The 24,052-nt window shown below is 33.6% G+C and overlaps 1 protein-coding gene across 9 annotated transcripts in view; it reads right to left on the reverse strand.

Moving 5' to 3' along the window:
- Positions 1 to 24,052, reverse strand: part of LOC118192271 (atrial natriuretic peptide-converting enzyme-like) — a 1,449,396-nt gene that overhangs the window by 148,688 nt on the left and 1,276,656 nt on the right. For 7 of the 9 annotated variants that reach the window (XM_085809975.1, XM_085809976.1, XM_085809972.1 and 4 more), the window contains 2 exons: positions 22,229 to 22,341; positions 2,890 to 2,960 (listed from right to left, as the gene is read on the reverse strand). In XM_085809975.1, coding sequence (XP_085666101.1) covers positions 2,890 to 2,960; positions 22,229 to 22,341 — 184 coding nt within the window. The remainder of the gene's footprint in view (positions 1 to 2,889; positions 2,961 to 22,228; positions 22,342 to 24,052) is intronic. The other 2 variants (XM_085809980.1, XM_085809979.1) reach the window with 1 other exon arrangement.

Consider the following 24,052-nt stretch of genomic DNA (forward strand, 5'->3'; position numbering starts at 1 on the left):
TTGGGATTTAGAACACAAATAACGTCTGACCAATTTAGTATTTACCGAATTGAAAAAACCGCAAATCGTCAAGAATACTTATTCTAAAATCAAAGCGTTAAATTCTGATAGTGTGAGAATGATAGACGAATAAATTGCTCTTGCATGTTATGTACTTTCTGATTTAATAATACCCAGTAAAATAACGTAAATTGGTCTTGTAGAATTTACAAGTAATTCTTCTAACGAGATTTTCCTCGCTTGTTGATGCGACCGTTTTTACCCGTCCATTCTTTTTCAGAGGAGGCAGTATTAAAGAATAGCAAAAATTATTGAATGACGATTGACTTGAAGTGAATGAAATACAATTGCAGCTACCACTACTTTTGCAGGTTAGAGTTTGTTATAGCTCATTTTCTGCTGCAAACTAAACAGACCCAGAAGATCTAAAACTCACCCGGAGTGAGTTTCAACTAACTGGAATCTAATTACTGATAATTTAAATCAGGTTATAAGGTATTTCTCCCGCCTTCTTAGCGTGCCTTCGTGGTGTGGTGGTCTGCTTCCTGGACGCGTATTCCAGAGGTCAGTGGTTCGATTCCCGGCGAAGGCGTTGCTCATTTTTCACATCTCCTGCTTCCAAAAACAACTAATGTCTCTACAGTGGCGCCCGAACTAAAAGGGTGGTGGAAAATGATTCTCCACACTCAGAATTTGGTGACTGGATTCCCTAAAACCCCAGCCGCCCTTTAATAGGGGGAAATGTAAGGTATTTCTCCCACTTTCTCAGCATGCTTTCGGAATGTAGTTGTCAGCACATTCGGCGCGTATTCGAAAGGTCCGTGGTTCGAGTCTCGGCGAGGGCATTGCTCATTTTTCATCTCTCCTGCTTCGAAACAACCTAATGTCTTAACAGTGGCGCCCCAATTAAAAAGGTGGTTGGTGATGATTCTCCACCGGCAAGATTTGCCGATTGGGTCCCCTAATTCCCAGACGCTCTTTAAAAGTGGGAGTATACAAGGTATTTCTCCTTAGCATGGTATAAAGTATTTCTTCTTAGCATATGCCTTCGTGGTGTAATGGCCAGCACACTCGGCGCGTATTCGAGAGGTCTGAGGTTCTAGTCTCGGCGAAAACATTGCTCATTTTTCATCTCTCCTGTGATCATCCTATCTTGAGATCCAATTAATAGTTTTCTCTCTACTCCTTAATTTAATGTTGCATTATACATATTGCTAAGCTCGAATTTCTCGTCTGTGAGCTTCACATAATCTATTTTAAGCATCTTAACAACCCCAAAAAGAGAAATATAATAAATTATACTGTAGAGACGCTAGGTATATTTTTTGAAAGCTGGAGAGATGAAAAATGAGCAATGCCTTCACCGGGACGCGAACCACGGACCCCCCGAATTCGTGTTGAGCGTGCTGATCACTACACCACGAAGGCATACTAAGGAGGCGAGAGAAATACCTTATATACTCTCCCTTTTAAAGGGATACTGGGGTTTAGAGGACCCAGTCGCCAAATCTTGGTGGTGTATCATCATTCACCACCTTTTAGTTCGGGCACCACTGTAGAGTCATTAGGAATTTTTGGAATCAGGAGATGTGAAAAATGAACGTGCTCTCCCCGGGACTCGAACCACGGACCTCGCGAATTCGCATCGAGCGTGCTGACCACAGCACCACGAAGGCATACTAAGAAGGCGGTAGAAATACCTTATAATACTGCTTTATAGTTTATTCATAGATTGTGCGCAAATGTTATAACTTGTTGAAGACTACAATAGGGCACTGAACGATAACTGAACCTTTTTCTGATACTTATTCCTATAGCCATTACAACGAAAGTTAATGGTATTGAAGAATATGTTCACCCGAGATTTCTTATTTTGGATAATATCATCCTAAATATAAATTTAGTTTACGTGATGTCTGTCCATACAGTATATGTTCCTAAGAAACCTTCACCGTTTTAAAAAATATATTTCAAATAGCGTATTATTTAAATGAAAAATCCGATACATATCCACATCATACGTTTACATAAAAATTCCTAATTTGTCAATGCAAACATTTCTTAACTATAGAAATATTTTCTATTTTTAATTGTCACAAATCACAATAGTCTTCGAAACTGATCCTAACGCATTTAGTATACATTCCAACATTATAGCTCAAATGCAAGATATTATGTAGACGAGGAAGAAAATAATTACTGAAATAATAAGTACAGAAAATTTAAAATATCTGTGATCTCTAGAAAGCTGTATTTATTCTGTTTCTAAAAGTATATACAAAATGAAATTTAATCTAAAGTAATTCTCTAATTTGAAAACAGACGAAATGTTGCATGTAAAAGAATTTCTTTGAAGATGATTGCATTTCGAAATGAAACTAAAGTTCGTAACATGCATGATTTCTGAAAGGAAATATGTTAATACTTCCGAAGCCAATGAATTTCATTTCCTCGTTTAGACAAATGATCCTTGCATCTATCTCAGAATACACAATTTTGTGTTTGCATGCAGATATGATTCAGTGTATGGAATCGTGACACAATTAAAATGCTCACATCACTCAAGTAACGTCATCAAGTTCGCATACTTCGTATCTAGTTCTTAACCAGAAATTATTCGAAGCTAACTGCCAACTTTGATAGTTCAACTAATGAGAGCAACTTTAGCATTAAGCAATAAATTCTAGTTTAAATGCCAATCGAGGCTCTTATTTCTGCTACATTGTAACTATTTTCCTTTCTTTTTTACCAATACATCTATTATCAGGGTTAAGAGATATTTCCTACATTAAAAATGCCATGTTTTTAAATTCCATTGTTACATCTCATTTAGAATACTTCTTAATATGTTCTTATAAAGAATTTATTTAAAGAGTCGAAAAAACTTACTTATTCAAAGCTAAAATTTCCGTTTGGTAGAAAATATTTTTATATATGCTGCTTTTGTATAACTTGTCCAGCTGTAAAATAAAAGAAACAATAATTAAAATCCACATATTATTTTATTAAAATATTATTTCATTCTACATTTGAAGAAATATTGCATTGCATGTTAATTTAAGCAAAAAAATATTTTGTAAGCCTTAAAAACAGATAAAAGCACAAACGACCAAAAATTACGCAGGAAAAGTAATGGATTTGGGTCATGCGGCATAGAGAATATGAAGTGTAAAACGAAAGTCTTTCCTGAAATTAATGAAAATTTCACCGGGCAGAGGCTGCATAAAAATCTTAAAACTAGTATTATCAATGAATTTGAAATTAAATCAATTATTATTTGTTATTATTACTCATATATTAAGAAATAAATTATAATTAAACATTATCTTTCTTACACTGTCTAAATTATTCGGAATTACTTTTGCTAGCCGGTTGGTCTGTGTTTGAAATAAGATACAAATTCAAAATGTAAGTCATCTTTTGTTACTATCATTAAATAATTCCCCACACTAGGAAACAACTGTAAGCTTTATTTTAACTAACGTGCTATTTGTCAAAGAGAATCTTTCCTGAACTTTAATTCTTACATCTACTCTACTAGGAAATACAAATTAATAAGTAATTTTAAATAACGAATCTTTCTAGACTGATGTACTGCTTGTGAGTTAGCTTTTAGCTTTTTACCACTTGTAGTTATGAAAGAAGGCGCATTAGCTTAGGAAGCCGATTTGTTAGTATTTAATATTGTAACTAATCAGGCCGCAAGTGGCAGAAGTTAAGTTACGTCAAGTGAATATTTTTATCGGTTTGCTGTAAATAAATTTCGTAAAAATTAACATTTCCTTCTCAATCTATGTATATGTCATTATCTCTATAAAGGCAAAAAAGATAGAGTTATACATTTATAGTCAATTTTAGCGCAAACTAGGCAAGCCGTAAGCCGATGCATTACCTGCCTAGCAGAATATGTTTTTTTCAGTGAAGAAGCGGTTACCCCGTCCCATTTTTCATCAATTTCTAAAACACTCACGTACGCTGGCATATATAAATTGTACAGGTACAATTTATGTATGCCTTGTACCTGTACCTGTTAGTATAGCGAACAGAAATGTGCATGCTTGATTCCGCCCTACGGAATATGTTTGTGTCCTCATTTATTCAAGGGAAATCTTCTTTAAAATAAATAATATTTGATAAATAAATTGATTAACAGTATTTCAATTTACTGTGTAATATATTTCAATTTTTAATGTGCATAAAATGACTGCGTATCTATGCAACCTTAATTCATGTATGTCGCATATGTTCATAGTAGGTTCAGCGAATTTTTACATTGCCTTCCATAACACTTGCGCAGCTATTGCACACATGTACGGATGTTATTATCAATTTATGTATGCCAGCGTACGTGAGGTTCACATATAAAATGTCTGATAAGCAAAGACACATCTTCTGTGCACACTGATGGCCATCCAAAACACAGCACCATAAAGGAAGCATCCAAAGAACTTGAAATCTACACCACGCCTAAACTCGATAATAGGATATGCGATGGACAGTATTGCACGATCCTTACGTTATAAAAAGGGAGAGTAGCAGGTTACTCTCAAGTCATGTAGACTTCATCTAGAATTTTTCCTGAACGTCTGTTATATATTTTCTCCTCTTACTGCTGGCTATTTTAATTTTGTGATATTGTATTCAAAGGAACGAGTTCGATCTAATCGAAAGGAACGACAAAATAAAATGTATTTAATACACTGGATCTTTTAATTACTGGAGTTGCGTGTTTTTTCCTGTTATTACTTTGCGTAGAAAGATACAGCATACTTCATAAAAATTTACGGCACTCTTTCTAATATGTTTTTGAAGTTAAAAGAAGAATTGTGGCTTTTAGATACTGTATTAGATTTCTGAGATTTCGATTCGATTAGTATTGAATGAAATCAAGCCACACTGATACGAATATGGAACTGGGGGCTGAGGCGCAGGAAGGATGAAGTGACTAAAAGGAACGACTGCACCAAACTTATTGAGGTTCGAAGAACAAAGAAGACTGCATGTTATGTGCATGCCAGGGACGGATAGCACAACTATAATCTAATTAAAAAGTTAGGGATTGTTGCAAAAAACTTGTATCAGCATGTACTACTCGAAATTGTCTACAGAAGAGGAGAATCTTCGCAAAGCTTCTATTACGACTACAATCAATTCTATACCATAGGTGAATGCGGCTAAAATGATGTGCTGAACCCTAAAAGTTGACAAACTAATGTTACCGCATTGTCTAAAACAATTATCTACCAATTCAGTCTAAAACACTATGATCCTTATATCCGGATCTGGTGGTACCGCGGTGACAGATATTATGAGTGACGGAGTGAGATTATTGGCTCAAAGCCAAAGATGAGTATAATGCGCCAAACGCGAGGTAATGTGATCTAATTTGATGAATTTAAAAGAAATTATTACTAAATAAAATAAGAAGGTGGACAAATGTACCAAGCCCTATACGGGGTAGCCATATGGGCAGAACCAATGACAAAAAGAAAGCAAAAAAAAAAAAAAAAAAAAAAGCTTCATACAATCCAGCGACCCTTCCTTCTTGACTACATAGGGAGCTACAGAACAATATCAAATGTGGAACTCTTCCAAATCGTTAACAGCACACCACTTTTTATACGCGCTGAACAAGAATCCATAAGTTAATAGTACTACAACTACGAAAGAAGTGTCACTACAAATCATTAGAACATTTAGCAGAGAATTACGAGACACCGCCATACCCATATGAGCACCACAGAGGAAAGAAAAATAATATCACATTAAGCATGAGAAAAGAAGCAAGCGAAAAGAAATTCCTCCAACATTATACAGACGGTTCCGGCCTAGAAGAAGGTAAAGGCAGCGCAATCAAAATCTACCTAGGTACCAATTTGACAGCAGAACAGAAGTTTCATCTAGATCAATAAAATAGTATATTCCAAGCAGAATCAGTAGCGCTCCTTAAAGCAATAAAATACAGCATCACAAACTCCATAAAAGCAACACATATCTTTACAGACAATCTTTCAGCGATGCATGCCATCGCAAACTCGCGCCACCGATCAAAATTAATCCAGGAGATTACAGAAAGAACTTCAGCATCACAAAATAAACACTTCTTTGTCACTTGGCTGAAGGCACATGCAAGGACAAAAGGCAACGAGGAGGCTGACATCCTAGCCAAAGAAGCAGCTAGGGGTCAAAATGCACAAAATCTATCAGTAGCATGGCCTGGCTCGCACCTTAAAAAATCATAAGCAACAAATCTAAACTGAATGGCAGAACTGGTGGGACAACGCCGAACAAGGAAGAAGGACTTAACAGTTGTTTCCAAAAGTAGGCACAGCACCCAGTTTAATAACAAGAGAAATAACGTGGTTCTTATCAGGACATGGCCCTTTTCCCCCGTACTTTTATACAAGGAAATTAGCAACTTCAGATCAGTGTCTATGTGGAGATAGAGGCAGTCCCGAACATTATATATTCAGATGCCCCCTCACAGCTGAACATCATCTAAAAGTCCTGAATTCAGAGAGTGAAGTGACTCCCTTTATTAGATACGCCACAAAGAACAACCATCTCCGAAAATAATTATAATTATAACGAACTTCTTGTCCACAAGAGGCACTGAGCTATGCAGCACAGCTTAGAATAGCATAAAAAAGCTATTACTTAAAACATTGTATGTAAGCATGTAAGGATCCTAAGTTTTACTAACGTTTATTTTATTTTAAATCTTTACTATCACTTCTTATTTTCTACTTCCGGCCAGAATTAAAAGCTTTAACTTATTTGTGCAAATTTGTCTTGCTAACGCCAAGTACTTAAGTTGTGGCTTTTTGCCAAGCAAGAGAGACAGGAAGGAGTTACTAGAAGCAGGCCGCTTGCCATAGTAGTTTTACTCGGTTGCTGGTTGCCTTCAAGGCCAGAGGTTTAATCCTCTTGATAAGTTCAAACGTATCGTAGTTTTAGCAGCTCTCTGTACTACATACGGATTTTTGTTAAATAACGGCCAATCTTGAAGTTAGGCAGTTGTATATTAATCCAAAGTTAGTTTAGTTAGAGTTTTTAGTTAGTATTTTTATATTCTTACGTTCAGACCACAAGTGGTTAGTCTCTGTATTCCGAAGTCCGGAAATCGCTGTAAAGATAGAAAAATAAAGGGTTTCGTATACCCTTCCTGTGTGTATTGTCTACTTCACAATTTATTGAACATAGCTTTAGTAAGCTCCCTGTTCCGAGTCAGGACAGTTCATGTTTCCAAAGCAAGTAAAGAGGAACACAAAACCTGATAAGCAGACCTGGGCATTTGTCCTCTATGTGATCTGAAGTTAGAAATGCCATCCCAACATGAACATTTGACTTAAATTTATCTGTATATATCGGATGATAACTGCTATAGTTATGCCTGTAAAGTGCATAAGCAAAGAGTTGTCTGTAAACGATCTTGTTAGTGCTTGCCTTCACGTGACGGTCGAAAACATCAAGAAGCTGAATCTCTGCACTTTCTCAAAGTGGGATTTCAAAATTCTGCATTGCTTGGGAGCATATATTAGACAGGGAGAGTTACTCAACGACAGAGCGAACTCTTAAAGGAAAAGAAGGTACACAAAAAGAAGACGTGCTTGAAATAAAGTGTTACACCTATTATAAAGAAAGCACAGCTTATTAGGATGTTCAGGTTGCGACAAAATATTAAAACACTACAAAAGGGATAACTGCTCACGCCTCAGATGAAGTGATGGTTCGTTAACGTCAACATAAAGGCTTTGGACAGGAAATATCCTGAAAGCTTCAGAACAAATCCGCAGATCTTGATGATGAACAGGATCTAGTTTTAACAACATTGAAGACCAATCGGATCCGTAAACAACGGAGCCATAGTCCAATCTAGAGCGGACAAGCGCTCTGTAAATGCGAAGCATAGAGCAACGTTCTGCATCCCAGGAGGTGTTCGCCAAGACTTTGAAAATATTTAGTGTTTTTAAACACTTCTGTCTCAGATTTAAGAAATGAGCATGAGAAAGGAAAGTCAATTTTCTATCGAAAATCACTCCTAAAAATTTTACTTCAGGTGCAGCTGGAATAATTGAACCATTCAGATATAAGTCAGGCTCAGGATGGAGATCTCGCTTCCTACAAAAGTGCATGCACAGTCTTCAGTTTCGAAACGTAAATCCCTGCTTGTCTGACCATTCTTGGATGCTGTTCAAAGCGACCTGCAATTGTCTCTCTACGTGTCTCATGTCTGTCCCTCGACAGCTAATCTGTAGATTATCAACGTATAAAAGTACCAAGATGGTGGGAGGAAGTTCCTTTAATACAGAGTTTATTTTTAAGTTGAACAGGATTACACTAAGCACACAGCCTTGAGGCACACTCTCTTCCTGTTCAAAAACATCCGACAACACAGAGCCAATTCTTACTTGAAACGTTATAGGTTAAAAAAATTTTGAATGAAAATTGGTAGATTGCTGCGCAAGCCACTGTCGTGAAGATCCCGAAGTATACCGTATCTCCATGCGTTACCATTGTAAAAAGCTTTCTCATTGTAAAAAAAATGGAGACAAGATGGTTTCTTCTATCAAATGGTTTCCGAATGGATGTCTCCAAAAGGAGCATGTTACTTATGGTTGCTCTTCCCTTTCAAAAACCGCTTTGATAAGGCAATATAACATTATTATTTTCCAAGAACAAGACTAGGCGGCTGTTTACCATTTTCTCAAACAGCTCGCATACACAACTTCTAAGGGCAATTAACCGATAGTTCGAGGGATTCCTAGGGTCTTTCCTGGCTTAGCAACAGAAATCACAGTAGCTCTCCTCTACACGGGGAAAAGTTTGCTGCTTCCACACCCTATTGTAAAGAGTGAGAAGGGCAGTCAGTGACTTATACGACAGATGTTTCAGCATTTCGTAATTCATGCCATCAAGACACGGACAAGACCTATGTGTCTGCAACAAACTTTTCTTTAACTCAAGCACAGTAAAATCTCTATTATAAGGCTCAGAGTTGGAAGAGTTGAATGCAATGGGATTTCTTTCAGAGAGTTGTTTGATAGAAAGAAATGCAGGGGAATGATCTCTGCTGGAAGAAACGGCAGCAGATGTCTCACCAATAATATTCGCAATTTCGTCTATGGAGCTAATCACTCGGCCATTAGCTTTCAAAAAGGAAAATGAGTGGTTTTTATATATTTCATATGCTTTTTTAACTCTTTCCCATATTATTGATGACACATATGAAATCCAGGAACCCTTTGGCTCTGCCTCCTTACTTTTCGTCTCTTTTAAACGCTATAATGTTTCGCAAAATAGGGTATCTATGAAATTTCCCCATGCTTTTTTCTGTTTTTTTTTCAGTGCTTCATGATAGTCACGATTCCATCATGGTTTCGAATATTTTAGCATTTTCCCTGATGTTCTAGGAATAGGAGCGTAGCTGTCTGAATAATAACATTTGTAACTGCTTCTACTGCATCATCAATACGCACCTCTGCTACCATGTCCTCTGTGAACTCTGCAGAGGAAAAGAAGAGTTCTCAGTCTGCCCTTTTAAGTATAAAGAGAATATCTCGACATGGGGTTTGCTATTCTTCGTTCAAGAGATACAAAAATGGAATAATGATCGCTGTTGTAAAGATCATTTCTCACATTATCTCACATTATCTATACAGTAATGTTACTAGGTAAGTGCAAAAATGCAAGAATGTCCCTGAAAGTTCATGGATGTGTCCTGCCCACTATTCAGAAGACAAAGGCAATGATCTTCAATCTCTGCTAAATTTGTCTTCCTCGAGAAATGTGTCTTTACTTTCCCAGAGCAGACTATGGTCATTAAAATCCACTATTATGATAAAGGGCTTAGGCAGCTGTTCTACAAAATTTTTTAAATCCTGCTGATCAATGTGCTCATTTGGAGGCAAATACAGAGAAACGACTGAAACTGCAATTTGAAAATTTGCTTGTGTAGCGACAACTGGGAAGGATGTCGTCAAAGGAAGGGCACTTGATGGATAGTCCAGTGAGGTGAGGAAATCTCCAGCTCCACTGACACGCTCATCTGGCAAGGTTATCCTTCCTGACAAAAGTAAACCTCCGAAGTTTTGCATGTTGTTGACAGATATTATGAGCCTTGCATTAAGCACCGTGATATCAATTCAGCAACTGGAACTGTAGTTTTGGTTGTGACTTCATTGTACTTCCGTCCCCACTTAATACGCATAGCTAGTACATTTGCGAGGTTCTTTTATGTTAATTAACCAGTTATTTATGTTTTGGATCTGTACTGTCACTTCTCTCTTTCAGTTTTCCCTCCAGAATGAAAATTCAGTTAGCGTGTATTTAAGGTGAGGTTTTGAGATTATAAGATAGAGCCGTGTTCTGCCTCTCGAGGCCACGTTACTAGGTAAGAGATCTAGTGTTCGATAAGAGTTCTTACCTCATCTTAGTATCTTAGGTAAGAGTTCTAGTCTTCGGCCTTGCATTCTAATTGCCAATAGTACAAGTGATTTAGTGAAATGAAACAATAATTTGTACGAAATAATTAAGTGACCGTAAAATGATAATAAACTTAAACTAGCGAGAACAAACTTCTACTTTTTTATAAAAAAATTCAAATTTCCTAAATATATTAACAAGGTGCTGAATTTAAATTTTATTTCTTACTTGCATATGCAATTTCATAAATTTGGTTGTTTGATACTGTCCTTTCTGTGCTTAATGTAGGAATTAAATCTCAATTTAAGTAAAAGTGTCTTCTAAGAGATTGGTGACAAGGCTAAAAGAATAATAGTCAGCAAGTAGTAGGAGAAAAATTATAATAATCTTAGAACCAGTTTCGCTTATACAAATTTTAAAAAGCAAAGAGCTTTTATCGTGTGAGAAATTTTTGTTTTAATTATTTATTCTAAATTGAATTTTGAATGTTAGGTTGAAAATGGGAAATAATTCTCGCTCGCTAACTCAATAAATATCAAGAGATACGTAAAGATAAATTTTGTACTTAAAAAAGAATTAAAAAACTTTACAGTATGTCTCAAAATCGCCACTTGCACTTTTCCAACTGATTGATAAAATGTATCAGAAAAATTACTATATAACCTCTCAGAATGTGTTACTCTAAACCTTTTAAACTTAAAATTTACGGATTCTTTTTTTTCATTTTCATTCTCCTTTAATTTCTGACTGAACGCGCAGAGTCATCAATCTTTTGGTCCGCAACTCTCCGAAGTGCTTGAAAAGTTCTTTGCTGACCACTGAAGTGGGTGGAACATATGCCACAGCAACAAAGGAACGCTTCTGAAGGATGTGTGATGTGAAATCTAAGACTTTCGGAAACATAAGACGACTTTTAAACATTTTGTGCTAAAAGCGGCGAGGAAAGAATATCATGACCGTGATTGATACTTCAGAGTATAGCTTTTTATTTTTTCAAAAGAGCGAAAAACAGCATGTAGCTAGATGATCATCGATGACAAAAATATCAGCGACAAAGTAAACAAAAAGAAAATAAGGAAAAGCCGCACTATCAGTTAAGGACGATTTTGTCATCCGAAGTAATAAAATGATAGCACGCTTTTAAAAGTTGACGTTGTGAATGCGCTTTGCGTTACATAAATTTCTGTTAAATTTTTTTATTACTCTATCGCAATCTAACTATTAAAAACGTTATAGTTCTGAGCTCTAAATGGGAAACAGTCTTAAGCAACTTTATGAGATGAAAATTACCCGAGGCCCGTATTAAATAATAATATCATAAATTTTTATGACAGTTTGTCATAAAAGTTTTAGACAAACTGGGTTTGGATATTTGAAAAGTGATAAAATATGTGTACAATGAAACCTTTTTGCTTAAAAATATAAAAACCACTGTAACACGCATCGTATCTAGAAAATATTAATTTTATTATATGGCAAGAATATGATTAGTTTTCTAACAAGAGAAAATAAGAAAGCAAGTAAAAACATATCATATCTGCCTTTTCTTATAATAGCTTTCTTTAACAACCTGTTTCATCGTTAGGCATTTATATGGATGTATTTGACTCTACCCGCACTTGTGCTTTGTAGGCAAGACTGCATAACATAATCAAACAAAATGGAAACTCCTACTGTGATGTACTGCAAAATCCAAAATTTACTTACAAAACATACTTTCAAAAATGTCTAACATTTATACAGTAAACGAAGAACATAAGTGACACACTTTTACTGAGGATCACTGGTAATATTCTTATCAGCCCTAATACGTTAATACGATAATAAAGAAAGAAAATATTTTGCGATTTAAAAATTAGTTGCTTAGAACTGTATGGATGTAATCAGATTTTAAAAGTCGAGTAATATTTATTTCTGTTAGTTTCAATGCTTTATTTTATTAAAACTGCATTAGCTAAAAAGAAGACGTAGTATATCGCAAGTTTCACAAAAATATCATTTACACTGTTTGAGAAATCATAAAAATCGAAGTCAGGAATCGAGCGCAAGATTCCAGACTCGCAAAAGCGCGTCTTTTACACTGTTTGCCATTAAAACTGCTACACCATAAAATGCTACATCGGCATTCAACAAACGTCAAATTTTCATGAAAGGTATTACATGCTGGGATACGCAAATGATTACAAAGTAAGTATGAGTAACACTACTCAAGTAGTGTATAAATGAGAAAATTGCACAGGGGATTTCTCATTTGGAATTTGCAACAGGTATCGTGTTATGCCCGTGTAAGAAGAGAAACTCCTACCAGCATATGTAGGAATTCGATAGTAAAAGAATCATGACGATTCATCGGTATGTGACATAGCTGCTCGTATTGATAAAGATCCCATGTCTGTCAGACGAATGCGGTTCAATATGGCTCGGCTGAGCCGAGCCATATTGAACGCAACGCAGGATCTCAACGGCCGCGGGCCATGAGGGACAGACATGTTGTCTTCTTAGATTTACGGGATCGTACAGCCAAGTCACGTACCCTGAGTTAGGAACTAGGTTCGTGCGTAGGACGACAAGTATTCGCACGGACAGTGCGACGACGTCCATCGTTCCACGGACTGTCAAAAAGCAACCGTTGCTCCGGCTTCCCTTGACATTGCAGCAGAGACACGCGAGAACCACCAAACAGAATGAATGTAATCAGCTTGCATTCGTCATCGGCGTACAGGCCCAGCATGGTATGGAGTGCTGCTGGGCACATATCCCGGTTGGTTCCCTTTTGTTCTTATAGCCAGTCATGTGGAAAGCCGCCGTTACGTTTTTGACTTCTTATGGTCCGTGCCTGTGCCCTATTTTGAGGCTTGCATGAAGCCATCTTTCAACGAGATATACGGCCGCATATTACCCGTGCTGGACTGATGTGTTTCGATACAGCTACAGGTATAAATGTATAAGACACTCAATTTTCTCTAAAAGAAATGTGTGTATTGTCCTTGGAACTCCCAACCAAAGGGTGAGGCATATATTAAATTTTGAAATGAAGTTACAATTAGAGCTATCTCATTTGGTGACATTTGCAAACATTTTGATATGCATTGCATAAAATAATTTGATAAAACAATACTGAAATTCATACAAATTGAAACTACATCTTTTTAAAATACATTAGTGACCATGAAAAATAAAATAAATATAGTTTTGACAGTTCTTGATATTTAATAGTTCATAAAATCTTTTAAAATTCATAAAGTTCATTACAAATCCTAAATAATTCATAATTTTACATAATAGTTCACAGCGCATAAAACTTTATAATGATCAAGAGGTTCACAAAAAGTGACTAGTTCATAAATCATTTGGAACTTCATATTCTTCAGTAAGTGAAGGTCCAGCTCTTACTGAAAGAGTAGGTTCAAGCTCAAATACAAATTCTAACTCTGTGGACGTTTTCGATACAGAGAGTGTTTTATTGTTGTCCTGGTTTGCATGTTCTCCAAATTACTCTGATTGAAGATATCTGGTCACAGCTTGCCGAGAGTTACATGCCAGTCCCTACGATTTATAAACTTTCGCATAGAGTTTAGCCGCATGAAGTGAAGTACTCACATCTGTCACCTAAGTTCAATTTGATTCAATTCGAGGCCCAGTCGGATTACAACCGTTTTTGCTGCCAGTGGTAGCAGCTATGTGTTCTGAATTCTGCAAAGCTCTGTGCCCTAAACAGCGTGAAAATTTAATTATGTCATCCCCCCATTTTACTCTGTGGGTATATAAATAAGATTCTGTTGTTTGGTTTCCTTCCTGTTATAGCAATTTTAATGACCAGCAATGTACTTATACGTTTAAGTAATAATATAGTTACCTATTGTGATAGTGTTTAAATCTTTTCTAATTTCTTCCTGAGTTTCATGAGCGGAGTACCTATACATTACAGTTTTCCACTATTTTGGTTAGAAGTCTCAAGAATTCCATATGAAACGTTAACGAAAGGAAGGTTTCCCTTTTCTCATAGCTCAATTTAAAAATAATCGTATGAAACAGAAATCGAACCAGAGGAATTTCGATTACAGCCGAACGCACTTTCACTGTGACATCAAAGTTACTGGCCACAGCAGACGCTCCGATGTTTAAATATTATAATTTGAATATCTGTTTTTATGATGATTCATGGATAGAGTTGATGAGTATTTTGAAAATGTGAAGCTAAAAAGCTAAATGTACTATATATGATAAATAAACATGAATGACCTCTTTTTACCCTCTCTTACTTTTGAAATCAAAGATCAACTAATTACACCTTCGTTAATGATGACATTAATAAGTTAAAACTAAATGAATTGCTGAACTATAATAACACAGTAACGCATTCACTACTTTTATATTACGCTTAAGGATTTTTTCATTCAATTAATAGATATAACTTCTCGTCCGCAAGATAAGCCATTGAATAATTACAAAATACTTTAAACTTCGGAAAATATGCAGAGGTTCTAAAAGAACAGCATATATGAACCTGAGGCAGTTCCACCTTTTACTGAATTGTTTGTGAAATATTTATTAACCAAACTTTATGAAAGAAATAAGTTCAACATCTTCTTTAAAATAATGCCATTAAATAAAAAATCTCGGATTTCAAGGGGCCAACAAACTTTGTGAAGGAGGTAATTAAGTAATTTTTTACCGAGGTTTTTTTCAAATTTTAATAAAAAAACAAATTTGGGGTATAAAAGAATATGATTTTTTAGAGTTATTTTTCCGTAAAGTTAAGAAATAAAGAGTAAATGAAATGCATGGAGTCATTTACCTATTGATTTCTGCATAGAAACAAAATATTCATCCGAGATTTCAAGAATTGTTTTTCGTTTTATTATATAGATCTCTTATTCATTTCTTCCGTGCATTTCTATCTGATAATGGATAGCACTTGCTTAGAGGAAAAATTGATTAGAACTGTTGGTAATATACTTCCTAAATAAAATGCTTCTTCACTCAACATGCAAGAAATCACTCACTATGATTTACATAATAAGTAAAAAGAAGAAAACCAAGAAACGAATTATTCCTGACAGACTGCTTGCTTGGAAGTTTTTGTGGTTTCCTGTTATACAAGTAAAGTAAATATACGCCAGTTTCCTTAAGGAAGCCTACCGATGCTTTACTATCTCGTCGATGCTTTACTATAATCTTTCTACCTTCCATAAACAATTAAAAATGGTAACCGTATTTCGGCTGTTTAGCATATAACAACATTATTAAAAAAGATGGAATTTCTTTTCAAAATTTAATTAAAGACAAATCACCGAAGATTACATCCTACTTAGTTTAAAAGTTATTAGCCTAACTAAGCTGAAGAATATTTAAGGTTTTATTGAGATATGTTACACATATTTTTAGCTCAGTCCAACCTATATACATAGGTAAGGGAGGTAATGTTTCCAGACCAAAAACTCGATAGTGAGTTTCCAATGAATAAGCAGGAATTAAGTCCTCACAGCACGTTTTTACTATTTTAATAATGATGTCTGTCTGCATGTGTGGGGCGATTTTTTATCCATGATAACTCTTATATCAAACTTCCAAAAATTTCTGTTTTGTTTAATTAAGATTTCTGTGCTCATATAAAGAGTTGATTAGATTATGGCTAAAGCTGGACAGTCGGAAATGGTCTTGACTTAGCCCATAACGGGTTTTAATGATAAACTGTATTAAAATATAATCCAAAACGTTTCAATTTTATTATTTAAGACTTTTATATCAATGGGAACATTACAACAGATTTTGGCTAAAATTGGTAAACCGAAAAGAATGCTTTACTTGAAATTCTGGATAGATTTTCGTGAAAAAAACGTATTATGATATAATCTGAAACTTCTTAACTTTTAACATTCATATATGTCGGAGAACAACATTTGGGAGTTTGATTAAACACGATTAATCGGAAGTGCTACTTCACTTGGTATTCTTAAGACCAAATTAAACTTAAAAAAAATCGATTTTTTAGTTTTAATTTTGGAAAACAAAGTGACCATTGCTTTTTCCAAACATATATAACTTTTTTAGCCTTGTAATACTACACGCTTGTAAATTTAGACAAAAGATGAAAATTAAGAAAGCCACTTTTCTTTTCTAAAGAGACAGTTTTCGAGAGGTGGCTTTTAAATAGCCATTAACACTGTTAATAAGTATTAACGGCTATTTAAAAGCAATTTAATGAAATACTGTTAATAAGTCTCAGTTAACAAACTAAGACTTATTAAAAGTATTTTAAAAATACTGTTAGGAGTCAATACAGGACAAATACTGTTAATAAGTTTCAGTTAATAAACTGAGACTTATTAAGAGTATTTTTCCTAATTATTAAGCTCTCTGAGAGATATTATACATAAGAATTTCTTTTCAGAATTACATCTGCTGGCAACAAAAGTACTTTTCAGAGATATGAATTTGAAGGAGAATTTACTTGAGCATCTCCATAGACGGACTGAAGATACAATAGTCTGTTGGTAGAAAAGCGTTGAAAATTGGAGATCAGATGGAGTTATACCTTTTAAAGAAGCTATTTTTTGTTAAAAGAAAATGCTGACATTTTCAAAACTTTACACAGATGTATTAATAAAATTTCACAAATTCTATTCTTCAAAATTGAAACAATAATTTATAAATTCACTCAGGAAGTAAGAATCTCTAAAAGACAAAATAAAAGAAAACATTAAGCAGCACAACAATCGTCAAAACATGAGTATGGTGCAAAAAAAGACCCAAGAAAGTTAAAAATAGCTGACAGAGTGATTTTTATCGTTTTTCATGTTTTTCTCGAAACGAGTTTTATCCATATTTAGGTACAAGTTTATAAAATTTTATACATTAAACATATCTTAAAAATTTTATTTTATAACATATTGAGTGATCCCATTTAAATTTTTCACAAAGTGAAAATGAATTATTACGTACTAATTTTGCTTCAAAATATGCTACTTTTTTTAAAGAATTCTTGAATTAAAAAGCGTTTTCCAGATTTTTAGCTCTACATGTTCGAATAAAAATAGGTTCACTTCCATTTCTGAATAAATATGTAACTATCAGTGCAAATTCTATGTGATTCTATAAAAAGGAAAAAAAAATATGTGTACATGAGTGTGATCATGTATCTGAAATATTTTATTTAAAGGACCTTTCAAGATTTCTTCCGAAAATTACATTACTGTTACGAATTTTGTATATATCTATCTAAATAACTTTAGTGAAATTGTAGCATTTATATATATATATATATATTTGTTTGTTTGCTTAGGATAATGTAACATGAAAATCTAAAGAAGCGAAGCTTTGCCGGAAAAGTAAAAATACAGGAGCAAGCCTAACATTGAGTAAATGGCTATCGTGGTAAATTGCCGAGACATCGTCAAGCTAGCGACGATTTTGGCGACTAATTTTTGTCAACAAATTTATAAGCTACCAATACGTTGCAATTTTAGGCCACTCGGCTTCTAATCGGTTTCCTATTTTCACTTCAAATGAAAAAATAATCTGAATTTACTAGACAAAATGCATTTTAACAACTTAAAAATATCAGGTATTATATAGTTTAAATCGAACGTAAAATAATATCCGTCCCACTTAAAAATGCGCATCTGAAATACTATATGGCAAGACAGGGAACTTTCTGTACGCACAGCTTAACATTTAAAATATATATAAAGAAAGTTTTTCACTTATCCTTTAACTTTTGCAATGAGCAAAAATAAATTTGCGTAGTGTTACATTAAAGTGCAGTATTCGGACAAATTTAAATGTCTTTCTTGTGAAAAGGGATTCAGCATATCAAGTTCGTACATGTAAGACCATCTACTCCAATTTCTTCCTAAAAACACCTTAAAATTTATGAGCTCTTATGTATGTAAAACCACTTAAAACCGAGCTAATACATTTTGTATATATGGAAGTTCTGCTATATCAAGTGGTAAATATTGAAGCTTTTGGAGGTAATTCAATTTCCTGAGAGAAAAGAACCTTATAATATTGTCGCACTTAGGGTATACTTCAGAAAACGCTTGTTTAGTTGTCAAAAGTTATGCAAGTGCCATTAGATTAAATTAACTACTTTAGCTTTGGATCAGTTCTGGTGACAATAATGATGAGTAACAATGCTTTCAGACACAGTTCATAGATCAAGACTGAGTCAATAGTTGCACTCATGTTCAAAGATATTGGCACATAAATTTGGTTTAATACTCTTAACTGATCCGTCGATAGTGCGCATTGGCATACGGAGTAAACATTTATTATTCAGGGATTGAGGCTTTCTGTCCAATCCAAATTAGGGAACGTTCACGTAGAAGGGATTAAGGAGCACACCAAGACTCAAGAGAGCTTGCAAATCAACAGCCCCCTCTCAGAGAAGTAATCCTTAGTGACATTAATCCTCACGACAGTGCTTGATTGTTTTATCCTCGATCAGAATAATTTGTTTTGTTTGATATGCTTCAGGTTTTGCTTGATGATTATTCATATAATATGCCTTTCTTATCATTCAAATGAATTCTTTTTTTATGCAAATTATTTGAAACTGCTTTTGCATCAACAATGATACCTTTCAAAATATCTCTAAAGGATAATGGCAAAAGAGAAAAAAAAAGATATTTCCGAAACTCGAAAGAGCTCAAATTAAAAGTAGTTAAAGAATATTTTTGCTTAACTCTCTTTCTCTCTTTTACAGAAAACATAATTTAAAAAATATTGATCTATTTTAAAAATAACAAAGTTCAGTCATATGGGAGAAAGTTTTGATTCACCCCCTTGAATACTGAAAAAAAGAAAGTATTAATTAGCTTCTGTCATAAGTTAATTTATATACTGGATAGTTTCTTAACTTCTGTATTTCATTAGTTTATATAATGGACTGTCTATTATCTTCTGCCTTCAGGTAGTTTGTATAATGGAGAGTCTTTTACTTATTTACGCACGTGATTTAACATTCGTTTAAAAGGTGTACGTAGTAGAATTCATTAAGGTGTTAATGCATTTTTGTTTTCCTTTTTTTTTATTATTTAAGTTTTAAGCTAACAAAGCGAAAATTCCAAAGCAATCTAAAAATGAGTAATACGCAACTTCCTCCCATTTTTGCAAGAAAATTAGAGCAAGAGTTATTACTTAAATTAAATGATTGCTATTTGTAATGAAATAAAATTTTAATAGCATTATCTTCACTGGCTGGTTTGATCTCTCAGTTTTACAAGGTGTACGATTGCTCTGTTGGGTACGTATAATAAAACATGTTGCGTATGAAATTTAGGAGCGTAAAGCACAAAATTCAGATTTAACATTCGTTTAAAAGTACAGTAATACAGCGCAGAAGGTACAATATTAAAAATTAAAATTCAAAATTACCAGAAAGTGGTGAAAATAAATATAATTCGTAAAGCAAAATTTCCTTCATTAAAGTGTTCGGGTACATAGCAAGTAAAGAAAATTCTATGCCTGTCTGCTGCGACAGTTATCTCAAACTTAAATTGCATGCGGGCCGAATGCGCAATCTGAAAGCAGCTGACAGGCCCATTTTCTTTTTAACTAAAATGAAAAGTTTTTTTAACCAAGATAAAATTTTAATCTAAATTAAAAATTTGATTTACTAAATAGTTATCGAAACATATATAAAATTAATAATAATAATGCAAATAAAAAATTCCAATTTATATTTATTTTCTGTCTGAAACCTAAAAGCAGGTATCTGCAAGAAATTTATATTGGTTGCATTTTGTAATTCAAACGTAGTGATAGTTAAGTATTAAATTTTGAGAGATAATAATTTCAAATAATTTTAATGCTTTTAATTAAAAAATAAATAAGGTTACTTTTTAACTTAAAATAGAAACAAAACAAATTACGAATTTTTTTCAAATGGAACAAAGCTTGAGAATAAATAATGACAGCCAATTCTCATTCTTTTATTTATTAAAAAAAGGTTTGACGCATACAAAAAAAATAAAGTGAAAAATATATTTTAATATAAATAGCTGTAAATTTCTTTATTTCTTACTGCAACTTTCAGCTACACCATCTCATGCGTTAACATTAACAGCGTTTCAATTTTTATAAAGTTTGTAACATTGGAGAAAAATTACTAGAAATTATCTAGCATTATACATGCTCATCTGTCAGCCTGCTTCTAATTTTCTAGCGTTATTAATTTTCGTCTACAGAAAAGAACCGCTCACATACTATAAACGTATTCCAAAACAAGGCGAGTTTTCTCATTGCAATCGAACTGAGAATGTAAAGAATCCTAACTGAGGGTGCTTATCTTTACACGAGAAAAGCGGGCCACAAAATGCTAGGGGATTTACCAGTTTGACACCACTGTACTATGTATGTAACGTAGCTGTTTTATTTTATTTAATATTAACTATTATTTTTTATTAGTGCAGTACCAGTTCAAACTTATCGCAAATGCATGCCATGAAATATCGATAAATATTAATAAGATCGATTTGCTGGACTATCTCAAAATAAAACTAACGGGAAGTAGAAATTGCCTAAATATACGCATATTCAAAAAGATTTATATCATTAATTTAAATATACAGAAACGTTATAACAATGATTTAATTAGAGATAAATCGAATAATTTATAATTAAGAAAACAAATTAACTCAGTATAAAATGTTTCGAAATTATTGCTTTTATTGAAAAAGGAAACTGTTTTAACATAAAACGCATTAAAAAAATATTAAAAACTGCCAGTCGAATTAAAAGATATACATGAAACTGGTACAAACTTTTTAATATTAAACAATAATAATAAATAAATAATCTGAGATATTTTTGGATGACACGAAATGCTTTAAAAGACTGGAAAGTGGAAAATTTAACTCAAAAATCCTTGGTATTTGAAGTGAACGAAATCATTCCGCTCATCAAAAACAATTCAACACCAATTACGCAAGGATTCACCGAGAATAAATTAATCTAGTAATTAATAAAGAAATTTAAAGTATTCAACACCACTTTATTCACGCTTCGTTAGGTACTTGAAATCTAGCGCGATAAGCCGCGATGACAGAAATAAGAGCATTTATATTGAGAACTTGTTGTCAAGGTCGAGGGTAGTTCGAGCGAGGCCAGAAGTTTTTGATGCGTTAGCTTCGCTTGGAAATATCGGTTATTTTAGATAATCACACAAATTCTTATCTTCAAGTAAAGTTCAAAGTATTTACTTACTCTTTGCCATTATTTTGAGGAAGCAATTGATATCAAAATAAAATTTGCTAATATCTAACTTTAACATAAAAATAGTTCAGAATCATCTACAGAAAAAATATTGGAATACAAACATTGTAAAGAACAACAACGACAACGACAAAACTTTTACGGGGTGACCCAAATGTTCACCATCACAGGGAATTTTACTGGAAGTTTTCGAAATGAACCCTGTGCAGCATAGGAATCTTCGATGCTGCCATTTGAATAACAAACACTCGACGATGACACATTCTGTCGATAAGAACAGTAAAGGATCTTTGTTTGAAATGATGTAGACCAGTCATATTTCAAAATTTTGTGAGTTCAGTTAAAAATCTTCGTGTATATCGATATGCCACAGGTAAAGATCAGGGAGTGCCCATTCTTGGCTTCATAAAGGCTACAGAATACTTAGGTGACTTATGCAAAGTTTTGGAAGCTGGTGATCAAGATGCGGAACTTAAAGTCACCATGCTGTGGGAAGTTACTTAAATAGATATCTAACTGCAATTTATTCTTAGCTTCAAACAATGACTGTTTGTATTTAATATAAAAGAATAGGAACACTTACCCTTTCTTTGTAAGCCTCGGCTTTCTCCTGGAAATCCTCAGAAAGGGTGTCCGCCAGGCTAGATGTGTACTTGTCCCCCCCAACAATTACAAAACTGCCTTTGTAGACTCTCTCTGCAAATGCACAAAATTTCTAATCAGCATTCTTAAATTTAAGCTATCTTAACATTAAAATAGTTTTATTAAGTACATTAATTAAGGCTGCTTTTCTTACTCTTACAGTAAAACACTAAATGTTCTGCTAGGGAAAACGTTTAATTCAGCTTTAAATGATAAACTTGTCAAATAATTTTACAGCTTTCCTCAGAGATATATAAATAACTATTTTCGTTTCCACTTTTTGCACCCATGCTCAATGGATAAGACCTACCTTTCACTATGTGAAGATAACAGAATTTTAGAAAGAATTTAAGAAATCTGTTCATTCTTTTTAATGCTTTTACTCACCTGATTTTAGCACCATCATGCAAATCAAACCTTTCATCTGAATTTAAATAAATAAATAAATGAACAAACAAACTATTCTCTAATTTTAACTAATTTATGATGAGTAAAATCATTTAGGATGTAAAGAAGCCACCCACCTCAAACTTTATTTCAAATTATGTAATATAAATTAAAAAGTAATATAATTCAAAATTAATAATGTAGTAATTAATTAAAAAAACTTTTATCAGAATAAATTTAAAGTTTTTATGATTAAAAAGCTTCTTGATTTGCAAAAGAAATTTATATACTTACCTTTCAACACATATATCCATATTTAAAAAATTTTAATTCAGATATTAAGACTTACTGGCTATGAAAGCTATCGCAATTACGTATCCAATGTAATTTGCTTCTAGTCACTGCATTTTTTGCCAAAAAAATCCAATGAAATTGAGAATTAAGTTTTTATGATTAATTAATTAACACAAAGGAGTTAATAAAGTTATGCAATTGCAATTATTAAACCCTGAATAATATAGGAATTAACGGAGGACAATACTCTTTACGCAAGGTTAGGTCACGAGAAACTAGCACATTCCAAAAGGTGTGCTACGGAATACATGCTACGGAATAAAGCTATTAAAAAGAAATGATATTGAAATAAATTTATTTTATCAGCTTGAGAAATTACTTATTAATTCATAATTAAATTAGTCAGGAACTGATTAATTGTCCACTACTTTCATTGATAAAATCTCTTTGCCGATTTTTTAAATTCCTCTGATAACCTTCTTTGGGTTACATTTGGGTGATTCACGTCTGGGATAATATCCTCGTAATTAAAGGCCACTTTATTGTCGAAGTATCTTAGGTGAGCCACCGTTACCTGTTATGAAGAGACGGACAGTTACAGCCATGCTTTCTGCGAAATTCGAACCCGGGTTCTTTGGTACTATCATGCATATATAAATTTATTAATTTTTCCCAAAGTGAATAAATTCTAAATTTACAAATTTTTCCATCTTTTTATCAATAACAACTGATATATCTTTTGGCAACCCTCTACATAATATCTCTTAAGTCGCCTAGTACCAAACCGAAAAGGAAAACAGTTTTATTCGGAAATTAAAATTCGTAGTTTAGATTACCTTGCAAATGAACACGTTGCTACATCTGCAGGGGAATATTTTAGTGTACATGAAACTACTGTAAGAAATAATTATTAAATAAATAAAGCAGTAGTTACGAAGTCGGTATGCTGCGGAATGAAAGTAAGTGTTAACTCATCTTCATATATACTTCATCTATACACCTTCATATACAGTCAAGGAAAAATCGAAATGTCCGTGGTAATATGAATAGAAGACAAGTCATAAAAAAAGAGTACCAGTAGGCA

Source organism: Stegodyphus dumicola, chromosome X2, assembly GCF_044657685.1.
Source record: "Stegodyphus dumicola isolate Sdum_Otavi_A_Nest chromosome X2, ASM4465768v1".
NCBI lineage: Eukaryota > Metazoa > Arthropoda > Arachnida > Araneae > Eresidae > Stegodyphus > Stegodyphus dumicola.